At 34.3% G+C, this 12,691-nt stretch overlaps 1 protein-coding gene and 1 non-coding gene across 2 annotated transcripts; both read right to left on the reverse strand.

Moving 5' to 3' along the window:
• Nucleotides 1-1,058: 1,058 nt before the first annotated feature.
• LOC116111836 (probable histone H2A.5) lies at nucleotides 1,059-2,011 on the reverse strand. The gene is made up of 2 exons (XM_031397984.1): nucleotides 1,737-2,011; nucleotides 1,059-1,334 (listed from the first exon to the last, which is right to left on the reverse strand). The coding sequence occupies exons 1-2, from the start codon at nucleotides 1,941-1,943 to the stop codon at nucleotides 1,110-1,112; spliced, it is 432 nt and encodes a 143-aa protein (XP_031253844.1). The 5' UTR covers nucleotides 1,944-2,011; the 3' UTR covers nucleotides 1,059-1,109.
• Nucleotides 2,012-7,334: 5,323 nt separating this feature from the next.
• Nucleotides 7,335-7,405, reverse strand: TRNAG-CCC. The gene has a single exon. It is a non-coding gene; the product is annotated as a tRNA-Gly (tRNA).
• Nucleotides 7,406-12,691: the final 5,286 nt, after the last annotated feature.

Below are 12,691 nucleotides of genomic sequence, written 5' to 3' on the forward strand. Positions count from 1 at the left end.
GATTACGGCCCTGATTCTTCTAGGGTTGGCATCACAGTCACACTAGGACTCCTGCTCCCACCAGGATTGGAAGACCATACGATCACTATATAAGCAGAGGCCAGCCCTCTCACAAGGGACATCGACATTACACCTTCACACCCAAGACTCTTTACTCGAGAGTTTCACTTATTCGCCGTAGTCACAGTCCCCGACTAGACTTCCGGTAATCTCTTATTCTCTAGCCCTCACTATATTAGCCTTTCAGCCTTGCTGACTTGAGCGTCGGAGTGCCTACGGTAAACACCACCCTGGTGTTTTCCGTTCGCTTCACGCGTGTGTTTCTCTACGTGTGCAGGTACAGCAGATCGCTAGTGGCCTCAACCTCACGGGATCAAACTCCTCTTCCCGTACAGGTAGATTTTTACGTCTACACTTATCCGTCATCATAACAAAAAAGCCTAATAATATATGCCAATGGTTAGAAAATTACCATTTCACCAAACCTTAAAAATAAAATAAATTGTCGAACTGTGTCTAAAAATTTAAAAAATAAAATAAGTAATTACAAAAATTACAAAAAAAAAGTCGTTACTATTCCCCCAATTTAGCTACATTAATCAAATTTTCAATTTTTATTTTATAATTTCGAAAATTGACCATTTTACCTTTCATCATAACAAAAAACCCTAAAAATATACATAAAAAAAATATCATTTCACCAAACCTTAAATAAAAAATAAAACACTAACCTGTGCCTAAAAATTTTAAAAATAAAATAAGTAATTGAAAAATTATAAAAAAAGAAAAATCGTTACCATTCTCCCAATTTAGCCAACATTCACCAAGATTTCAATTTTTATTTTACAATTTAATGAAAATTAACCATTTTACCCTTTATTAATCATTATAACTAAAAACCCTGACAATATATGCCATGGATAAAAAAGTATAATTTCAACAAACCTTAAATGGAAAAATGTCAACTTATATTAACATGAATAGATCATGGTTTTATATTTATTTCAATATTACAAAAATTATACCTAAAAAATATATTTAATCCCTCAAAATTAAAATTAAGAAGAAAAAAAATTTATTAATGTTATTGTTGTAATTTTGTACAAAAGTTAAGCCTTTTTAGGAGACTTTGAAGCTTTGTCAGCATCAGCAGTTACGGCCTTTTTGGGCAGGAGGATTGGATTGATATTTGGCAACACACCCCCGCTTGTGATTGTTACACCTTGTAGAAGTTTCCCCAATTCGTCGTCGTTTCTTACTGCCAATAGCACGTGCCTCGGGTTTATCCTGTTCTTCTTGTTGTCACGTGCTGCGTTCCCCGCCAGCTCTAACACCTTTCAATTATTTATTTCACAGCAACATCAGTTATTTTTTTTCCAATAAATAAATAAAATATAATTTTTTAGGAGAAATGATTTTATATTTTCCTAAATATTTTCTCAGTTACCAAACAGAAAATGTAAGTCATACTGAGACAAGTTTTCACCCACTCAGATTACTCACAATCACTATATATATATTAAAAAAAACACCTGAAAAGTTGGAAAAGGAAAGTTTAAGCCGCCTTAAAATTCGAAAGAATTACTTTCTCATTTGCCAAACAGAAAAAAATGGTAATAAAAAAGAAAATATATGAAATGTTTTAAGCCCATCTCTTTCTTTTTTCTCAGAAACCAAACAGAACCAAAACCCAAAACAAAAGAAAGGACACAAAAATCGGATCTGGAAATCGATACCTCGGCGGCGAGATACTCTAAAACGGCGGCCATATAAACGGGGGCCCCAGTGCCCGTTCTCTGAGCGTAGCGACCCTTTTTAAGGTACCGGGCGATCCGACCGACTGGGAATTGGAGGCCCGCTTTGATCGATTTCGTGACTGCCTTTTTTCTCTCTCCTCCTCCGCGGCCTCCCGCACCTTTCACCGGCTTCATTGACGCTTCCATCTGTCTCTTTAAGAGCTAATGCGATACCGTTCTAGTTAATAGCAGAACTTATTTGCGCCGAAGTTGCTTTGCACTGAGAATGTTTTGGATTTAAACGTTTTGAGTTTTGAATATATATGTAGGAGATACGCCACGTTGGCGATCCCCGTGGTTGAGTTGTGGCCAATGGGGGTGCTTTGCTTGGAGTCAGTTGTGTGTTCTGTGGATTGTTGATCGGACGGTTGCTGTTTGAGATGTGATGGTCATCCGAGTGGTGGTGGTGTTGACCAATGAGAATTATTTCGTGAAGGTCAAGGGGCTTTGGAACTTGTGAACCGTGAGATGTGCCACGCTGGAAATCCGTTGGTTTCTACTTTTGGGTTTAAGATCTACGTGTTTAACTTATAAAATGTTAAATTTATAAACTTCTAATTAATATAAACTTATTTTATTATATTAAAATTAATAGCAGAGTTTTGAGAAAAATAGTTCATATTTGTAAAGAAAAAAACAAATAATTCATTTCTCAATGTGAATTTTGATAGAGATAAAATACTACACTTACAACTTAATCTTATAGATTTTCTCTCACAATTTTGACATGATAGTCACGTTCGCTAGTAAATAGGTCATGTTTGTTCGGTATGGGTCTCACATGCCCAATTGCAAACTATCACGTCAAAATTATGAAAAAAAATTTATAAGATTGGGTTGTAAGTCAATCTTTATTGTTACTAATTTGAAGGAGAAATATGTTGCATATTTTTTTTTAAATGATTTCTAATTTTATTTTATTAAGTATATAATTATTAATAAAATTAACTTTATTCACATATGAGATAGTAATAAGTTCAAAAATTATTTATAAAAATTTATAAAAATCGTTGCTATATATTCGGTTTGGGGAAAACTCAAGCCCTTGATCGGTTCTAGGGTCGGCATGACATAATAAAATTTTAAAATTCTAATAAATTTCCAAAATAATTCCATCTAAATAAAATAAATCCAAAATCCAAAAATAAAATAAACAATATAACATAAATAAAATTGACGGTTGAACCGACCCAATTTCTATTATCGGGTTTAGGATGTACCCAAACCTAATAAGGGTCTAGTTCCCGATCAGACCAATCAAACTAGTCGATTCGACCCTAGGTCAATCTGACCTAATTGCTATAACTAGGTTTAGGATGTACCCAGACTTAATAAGGGTCCAATTCCTGATCAGACCAATCGAACCAATAAATTTGATATGAGTTTAAATACACTAATTCAAAAGAGTAAGGAGTCCAATCACATATATACATTATAAAAGTCCGCAAGATTGACGATGTTGGATAAACAAAACTTCTAACAAATATTATCATAATGCACAATTACTAAAAATATAATTATCTTAACAATATAAGTTAATAACTGATTTAATAACGGAATACATTATACATGCAATATTCTTCACCGTTCTTATGAATAAGAATATTATCCGACATCGAAGCATCAGTTTATATAGAGTCAAACATCTTAGTTTGCATATATCTGAGAGAAACAACAAAAGCTAAAGCACCATCCATGGCTTCTCGAGCACCCGCCAAGGCCTTCAAGAGCTCTTCAGTCACCGTATAATTAGAGCATTGGTTAAGAAGGCGGTCGTGTCTTTCTTGGTACTGCACCATCCTTTCTTCAGCTAGGTCCAATGCCTCACTTACGAGCCTCAAATTCTTCTGGGAAATCTGATGGCGGAGCCATCTCTTCAAGGATGGCAAACAAAGAAAGAAGGATGAAGAGAAGCCAATTATGGCGAAGATCAAGCGATCATAATCCATGAAGCCAGCTTTGTGTTGATTGAAGAATGAAGAACGTAAAAAGAAAGAGAGAATGAATTGACTATGGAGAGTTCAGAGATTCTTTGCTTCCATAATTAAGGGAAGGTTTTGAAGATCAAGCGACCATAATCCATGTAGTTTGTGTTGATTGAAGAATGAAGAAAGTAAAAAGAAAGGAAGAATGAAGTGAACACGGAGAGTTTAGAGATTCTTTTCTTCCATTAAGGGAAAGTTTTAATCATATAATAATTACAACGAAATTGTCATAAATATTGAATACAAATAAGCATATTTTGCAAGAAACTTATTTGCAATCTAAACAGAAATACAAAGAATACAATGTTCTTAGACTATAAATCAAGAATAAATGATTACCTCCCGTCATTGAAACAAACTTACGAAGTTGTATTTTGACTCTTCTAATCTCTCAAGACACTCTAATATTGATGGTGTATTTTGTCTTTGTTGAGTATTTGAGCTTAGGGACCAAAACATTATATATATAGCCAAGTTTTCATCAAACTCTTAATTGCATTGCTTAATAGCTGCCATAAATTCCAATAAATGATTAAACAAAAAACGTTTGGAAAATTAAAACAACAAATGTGGACCATTAATCTTTAAAACTGATTTATATTTAATGAGAATCAATTATCAACGTTACCTGAGTAATGTAAGTTTTACATATTTTTCTCTTGTATAAATGTGATTGCAAATCATAATAAAAGAACATTCTTTGTAATAAAAGAGGTAAGAAAATATTTCAATAATATTGACTCTGTTGGAGATAACCCGTTTATTGAGTGAGTCAGGGTAAATCACGTGTGTGTTTTCTATTTACTGTTTATGTTATTTGTGTGTGATTGTTTTTTATATTGGTTTTGGTTACTCTCTAGATTGTTTCATGTTGTGGAATGTGGATGTTGGCGTTTAATAGAAGAAGAAGAAGAAGTATGTGAATGTGAATATAATTAGGGTTGTGTGTGGAAAAAATGAGTTTATATATGGAGGGCAATTATGTAATTATTTAAATATTTGAAGGACAGTATGGTAGTTTATTGGATTTGAGACTAGACGAGGCGGGGAGACCTTTATCCTTGTCCTTGTTCCCATCCCTGATTTTTTTAGGGAATCCCCGTCCCGAATAGTTCGGGACGGGGCATGGAAAAGGTTCATCTCTAACTTCATTCACCCAAATCGAGTTTAATATTCAATACTAGCGTCCCTTAATTGAATAAATTAAAACTTGTGTTCATTTGTTAATATTTCATTTAAAAAAAATTGTACTCAAATTGATAATATCCCAAAATAAAAATAATTATTATCGAAAACATATCATAGTGTATTTTAAATTATTTTCTTTAATTTTCTTAATGTTTCGTATAATTGACAATCTTTTACATATAAAGTCTAACCTATAAATACATTCTGTTTTCTTCTTCTTTAATTTTTTTTTTGTTTTATGTTAATTTATTATTTTTTGAATACCCTCAATCATAATAAAAAAAAAAGAAATCAAAGTCAGAGAGGATTATATGTCCAACTTCTCTTAACATTTTCCGGCTTAAGAGTTAAGGCTCCGTTTAGTTGGTTTTTGGGAATACTATTATTAGTATTTCCAAAAAAGTTAAACAGTAAAATGCCCAAAAACTCACAATATTATATAATATTATTCAACTTTTTTTAAACCCCTAAATTTGTTAATTTAATTAAATACCCGTAAATATTTTTTTCGAAATTGTAAAAACACCCCTAAACCCACATTATACCAGATTTCGGTCACCACTGCCGGAAGTTGGCCGGAATTTGATATAATGGCACACTATCGGCTGAATCTGGCCGGTAGTACACCTATCTAGCCTTTTCTGGCCAGATCCATGGTGGATCTGACCGTAACCAGACGTCAACGACGGCCAACATATGGTCGTCGTTGATCATCATCTTTGGCCATCATTGACGAGCAAATGCGACTAGATCTGGCCGTCAATGGCCAGATCTAGCCGTAGATATGGCCGGCAAAGGCCATATCGACGCACGACCGACAAGATCCAGCCAGTCATGCGTCGATAAGGCGACTTCGACCACCCTTTGACGGTGGTGGCCGGCTGTGATTATTCAATGGGTGGGTTGGGGGTGTTTTTGTTAACTTTTAAAGTTTTATTATATGGGTGTTTAGTAAATAAACAAATATAGAGGGTATTTTTATTAATTTTTAAATTCTACATCGTAATACCCATTCAATTCAACTTTTTTTAATTTTTTCTAAAACTTTTCTAAAAAATACAAAAAAGTGAACCAAACGGAGCCTAAAATTCCAATAAACAACCCGAGTCATATGGAGATATTAAAGAGCAAGGAGAAAGTCACATCAAGGAAAGACAATATGCTTCTGTTTGTCTAAATGACAAAGACATTAAAATTACCTGAATACCCTAAACCTTGAACCCTTCACCTAAAATCATTGGCGATTCCCCTGAATGGAGCTTTGATGTTCTCCATTTCTGGTAGAAGAAAGAGTACAATTAGATCAAGATGGATTTAGTTGAGAACATTTGCACAAGAAAAGAAGAAACGTGCAATTAGAGAAATAAACAGGTACTAAACACATTAGAAATGGGAAAAAAATAAAAAATCAATCAGAGCAGGGAAAAATCAATATTTTTCCTCCGAAAATCATCCTTGCATGGCGTTCTATTTCCAGTTAACCAAACAGAAATATCTTTCTTTCAGAGAAAATAAAAGAAAACAATACAAAATGTAAAGCTTCATAAAAGAAAGACGAAACAAGAACAACTTAATATTTTAATACTTCCATTTTCCAGCGAAATTTCTCAGGAAACAAACATAACATTAACCTAAAAGTTGCTTCTTTCAATCCAACATAGGAAACCCTTTTCATATTCGTCTTCTATAATAAAAATTTAACAATAAAAACACAATGTTGCTCACTTGTAACAGTCCACCAATTTAGCGATACGAAACCAATATAACTTCTAACATACACAGTTACCAAATTTAATTATTTTAACATACATTACACATGCGATATTCTTCACCGTTCTTATAAATGAGAATAATCCGACATGGAAGCATCAGTTTCACTTGATAAAGAGTCCAAGATCTTCATTTGCATATTTCTGAGAGAAACAGCAAAAGCTAAAGCACCATCCATGGCATCTCGAGCACCCGCCAAGGTCTTCAAGAGCTCTTCATTCACCATATAATAAGAGCATATTTGATTAAGAATGCGGTCGTGTCTTTCTTGGAACTTCACCATCATTTCTTCGGCTTGGTCCAATGCCTCAGTTACGAGCCTCAAATTCTCCTGGGAAATCTGGTGGCGGTGCCATCTCTTCAAGGATGGCAAACAAAGAAAGAAGGATGAAGAGAAGCCGATTATGGCGAAAACCAAGCGACCATAATCCATGTAGCTTGTGTTGATTGAAGAATGAAGAACGTAAAAAGAAAGAATGAAGTGAATATGGAGAGTTCAGAGATTCTTTGCTTCCATAAAGGGAAAGTTTTAGTCATAGAAAAATTACAACGAAATTGTCATTGGAACAAAAAGAATAAAATAAATAACAAAAGATGCGCATCCGGGGAATCGAACCCCGGTCAGTACCGTGGGAGGGTACTATGATACCACTACACCAGATGCGCATTTGTTTGCCTTTTGGAAAAGCTTCTTATAGTAAATTTTAAATTACATTATAATTTATTGCTCCCATTCAACAAAAATGTTTCTCTATATATATGTTCATCAATTTTGCTTGATCATATTTTGAAAATTCCTGAGCTCTTTCAAACTCAGGTCTTTCTTTTGCTTAAAAATTTAATTTCCACCGTCAGGATAGGCCTTCCACACGGGTACATCTTCACATTAGACAATGATCTTAGTTGACAACATTCGTCTTTCTATATAAAACATATAGAACATTCATTTGTATAAATTATTGTACTATAATTATGATTGTTGCTCCTCTCAACCAGAAAATAGGCCAAGTATGATGGATATGGCAAAGCAACTAAGATAAATGTACAAGTCTAGCTAGCAATCGTTCATGAATCTATACCTTTTATTATGTACCTTGCCTGTTAGCATTTCATGTCTTCATTGCCATGGCAGTAGTTGAAAAACCTTCGAATAAACAAATTGATAAATTTTTAGGGCTAGTAGTTTTTGTCTGTCCATGCCTTTGTAGAAGCATACAATTCTGTTGGCACTTGAAAGATCAACGGATGGTTCCTTTATTGATTGGTAGGTACTTGAAATGGTTTAAACAAAAGAAACTTCCTAGTCTTGGTGATTGAGTAAAATTTCCCAGTGGGTCAACTATTTTTATGACTTTGAATGCTTTGTGGATTATATAATAATATTACATAGAAAAGACTTCCATTAATTCAAGAAGAGACAATAGAGTTTCTAGTTTTGTTATTCCGGCTTCAGAGGCAATTGAATAGAATCTATATGTGGATAACTCAGATGGTTAGAGCGAATTGAGAATAATGTAGATAAGAGCACGGTCTCAGGTTCGATTCTTTATCTGAGTATCTACGATTTAAGTGGGGGTTTTGGTAGTAGGTTACTGTGCTGGTCTCTATCGAAGATTAATCGAAGTGCATGTAAGCTGGTTCGAACACATTGGTTAAAAAAAAAAAAAAAAAAAAAAAAAATTGAAGTTGCAAACTTCTCTCTCTCAAGGTTTTCTCTGGCTCCAAGGTACTACATTAAAAAGAAATTGAACATAAAGACAAAATTTAGTTTGATATACAGTGGATAAGCTCCATAATCTAAACATTAGCTGATCCTATACATTGAAAAATGTAATTCATCTGTGGTATTCTGGCAATAAATTCCTATAAAATCTCAACATTCCCTTTTAAACAAAGTAAAATTGCCTCGTCTTACATGATAGAAATTTCCCAGTACTATATCAACTTGTTTCATTTGAATAATCAATTCATTCAAGAAACAAGCTTCTGGTTGGTAGAGAGTCCCTTTCGAGGCTTCTTCTTGCTTGTTCTCAGAAAGTTGTGTTCATTTCTTTTATCAGTAGACATGAATCGGTCACCAACCGCAACAAGATTCTCTTTCTTGGTGAAGAAGATATTACATTTCCTAACTAATATAATGCTCCAATGGCCAACTATACGAATGCAAAAAATCGTTTCCGAGTTTTCCTACTTATGTATATATTGTCACTTTCTCACAGACACTGTACTTTGGTTAAGAACAGGATTTGTCTTTCAGGTCCTGCCTCTGAGGGATTTCATGATCAAGTCAAGGAACCTGGGGGCTGGGAAAATAGATTTGAGATGATTAATTTGTTGTCTTGGTTCGAGATATGAAAATGGAAAGATGTTAAGCTATAAAAGAACGACCTACTGATGCACAGGAGCTAGGCTCGAAAGTTGGAGGGCTTCTTGTGTGATCATATCTCTAACCAATTCAACCAAGTAAAAATTATCTGAAATCTCTTGAACCCTCTCTCTTACTTGACTTGCTCATGAAATCCCTCTGAGACGAATATATATTTAATACTTGACATATATCCACATGCTTAGTATTTGTAGAGAATGTTCTTGGTTGATGAGATTGTATCTAAACTATAATTTACTCAAAAGAAAAGGAGTTCTTGTTTTTTTGTATGTTATACATGAGTATAACAAGATCAGTAGTTGGTCACTTACTTTCTGTGACTGACTTGTTTCAAGTGAAATTCAATTTTGTCCCATTTACATTTTTTTTTTTTTTGCTTCACTGCTAAAGAGATCGAGATGACAACAAACAACTATGATCAACAGAAAATATAGTAGAAGAATCTGGCTTTCATTGTATAAATTTTTTGCAGGATTGACCATTTTCGTTTTGAAGTTTCGGTCTAGTTCCTTTTATCACACCAATGTGGTTTTAGTAGATTGTATTTGATCTAAAGAGTCACAAAGTTATTTTGAAGTGATGGATGCTGTTAGAAACTTATTTTCTTGTTCTAGTATGAATGTGTGGAGTATATGCTAATCAAATATTTATGGTTCACGCCAACCACATTTCTAGCCTTTCTTATTGACATATAGGTTAAAGATTGCAATGGAGATAGCTAAGGCAATTGCTATCTCCATCTCGGGTCACCCGACCCATGTTTGATTTTGAACTCTCCAGTCTATCCAAGAGGTAAAACTATCTAATATCGTATTCCATGAACAATATGCTACCAAATTGTTTGATTTGAACTCTCCTGACTATCCCAGAAGGTAAAACTTACATACCTGATGAAGTGACAGGAACATACAGATTTGTTACACCTGAGTATGTTATGACAAGTAAATTCAATGGAAAGTTGGATGGTTATCCACAGTTGCCTCGTTTATTTGTCAATTCCTAGGTTGGTAGTGTGGCCTTAGTGGGTAATGTGTCACCGTCTTGATGTATTAAATTGCAGTATATCCTTCGAGTGTTAAATCAACGTTGACAACACTTTTTTTTTTTTTTAATGAACTATTTTGTACTTTGTATTAGTGGGTCAACTTTTCTCGTCAATAAATGAACTGATGAATCTGAATGACAGATTGATCAAATAGCTGGGGAAGAAGATCAGAAGATCCTCTCTCAAACTCAAGCCTTGCAGGCGTTGTTCTTTATCTTGCATGACACTTGAATATTTATCATCAGCAGGTAAATCCAGTTTGAAATTTTTTTCTCTCTTTCCGCAAATGGATTTACATTTCATTTATGCATTTTTAGGTTAGATGAGAGTTCGTTTTTGAAAGAAGCAAACGGCAGAAACGAAAGATTTCTGTTGAATGGTAAAATTTATTGAAAGAGTTGATTGCGTCTTTAATGATAAATATAATGCAATTCGTAGCTTCACTGATAAGAGGTCAAGATAGCACAAACAACTATAATCAACAGAATATTATAAGAAGGAGGTCCCAATTCATTATACAAAGTTTTTCTACAAGATCGATTGGTTTCTGTTATGAAGTATTCAACTAATTCTATGATGAAGCCACATGTGGTGTTAATAGCATTGTATTTGGATCGCAAATGAGTCACAAAAATTCTGAGTTTGCCGTTTGTTTTATCATCTCAATTATTGACTCCAATTCTAGATGTTAGAGCCCAACATCGACTAAACACACTAAGCCTACTAGTTTTAAGAGGGAATATCATTTTATTCAACAAGACCTTATTAGGTTATGAGTCAGACACATCTCAGATTCTATCATGGTATCAGAAACTAGGCTTAGTTGAGCTGAGGATTTAACCAGTGGGTGAGAATGTAGAGCCCGCAATTACCTTCATCAAAAGCATGACCCAATATATGGGTTTGGCCATGAGGTGGAGTTGGAGTCCCACACGACTAGGCACACTTAAACCTACTGATTATAAGAGAGGGTAATCTCTCATTCAACAAGGCCTTATTGGGTAAGGAGTTAGACCTATCTCAAATTTTTTCATGATATCAGAGCTAGACCCGTTGAGTTGAGTGTTTTGTCAAATCTAGACCACTATTCCCATTTTTATAAGTAAACAACATATTACCCATTGAGGTTAGCAGAATCCTATGTTGATACCTTTGATTGATTTATTATAGATTCCCACCTTTAAACAAAGCATAGGTAGGAAACAAAAGAACTAAATAATACACTAAAATTGAAAACGAAAGTTGTTTTTAGATCTGGACATTTGGGACTGGTCCCAAAAAAAGGGTCTAGGAGGTCTGGTCCCAACCCGGACCAAACCCATGGAGAAGGGACCGATCCCTAGATAGGGCTAAACCCCTTTGCATTTTTTCAAAAAAGTTTCCTAAAAAGTATCCAAAAACACCTTGTAAATTTGAAATTGACACCTATTGAGGGTTAAATTCAAATTTTTACAAAATAACCTTCTAGGCCCTTAAAATTCATGAACCCCTCAACATAATTTTTACCCCTTAAATATAAAAAAAGGTAGAGGGCAAAATTTTTTTTCAAGCCCTGAAATTTCTCATGGGCTTGGGACCGGTGCTAGGCCCATGAGTGATTGGTCCTAATCGAGCCTAGGCCCGGATCTGGTTGGGACCAATCCCTGCCTCAGTCTAGTTGGTTTCAAGGAAGAGAGAATAGTTATTTTATTTTATTTTTTTAAATTATAAGAGAAGAGAATGTGAGAATGAAACCTTCTAGATTTTAAACTTGAAAGAAAAAAAACCTTAAAACTTTATTTGTAAGAGACGAGAAACTATTTTTATTTTTATTTGTAATATTTTTTTATTACCACTTGCCGTTAATGTTACGTGTCCTTTTTTGACTCCTCTAGTGCCACATATCTTGAGCCCACCAAATGAGTGGTTCTTTGTTTTGTATGGTGTGATTTGTCATTTTCTCAAACAGATAAATTTATATCCCTAATAAGTAATAACGTATATTGTGCAAACTGATGAGAATGCCTTTTGCAGTTAAAACTTAAAACTAATGTCTGAATTTTAACTATGGGACGGAAAATGTTTTTTCCAAAGTTTACGGGTGGAAATGTTTTCACCAAACTGTGGGTGGGAAAAGTCATTCTGTCGTCCTAGGTGGGTGGTGCGGCCTTGATGGGTAACGTGTCATCGTCTTAATGCCTTGGAGTGTTAAATCAAAAGTTGACAGCACATTAAAGTCGGGGAAACTTTCCATTTCTTATAATTTGTTACTTTCGATGAAGCTTAGGGGACAAATAAAATATTTTGTATTTTGTTAATTCATGGAAAGCATGAGCCCCCAAATTTGACTTCCATTTGACATTATCAAAGCAAAGGAAGCTTCCTGATCTTGGTGATGAAAATTTCAGATTCCTAGTGGGTCAACTTTTCTGGGTAATAAGTGAAACTGATGAGTCTAAATCAAATAATTGATCAAATAGTTGAGGAAGAAGATCAGAAGACTCTCTCAAACTCAAGCCTTGCAGGCGTTGTTCTTTGTCTT

The sequence above is a fragment of the Pistacia vera genome, unplaced genomic scaffold, assembly GCF_008641045.1.
Source record: "Pistacia vera cultivar Batoury unplaced genomic scaffold, PisVer_v2 Contig650, whole genome shotgun sequence".
In the NCBI taxonomy this organism is placed as follows: Eukaryota; Viridiplantae; Streptophyta; class Magnoliopsida; order Sapindales; family Anacardiaceae; genus Pistacia; species Pistacia vera.

Bases quoted from the DNA above. Each gene is read 5' to 3' on its own strand.
- LOC116111836 (XM_031397984.1), bottom strand. From the start codon at position 1,943: ATGGAAGCGTCAATGAAGCCGGTGAAAGGTGCGGGAGGCCGCGGAGGA. The intron at 1,335-1,736 runs GTATCGATTTCC...AATAATTGAAAG, and splicing joins TAGAGTATCTCGCCGCCGAG to GTGTTAGAGCTGGCGGGGAA.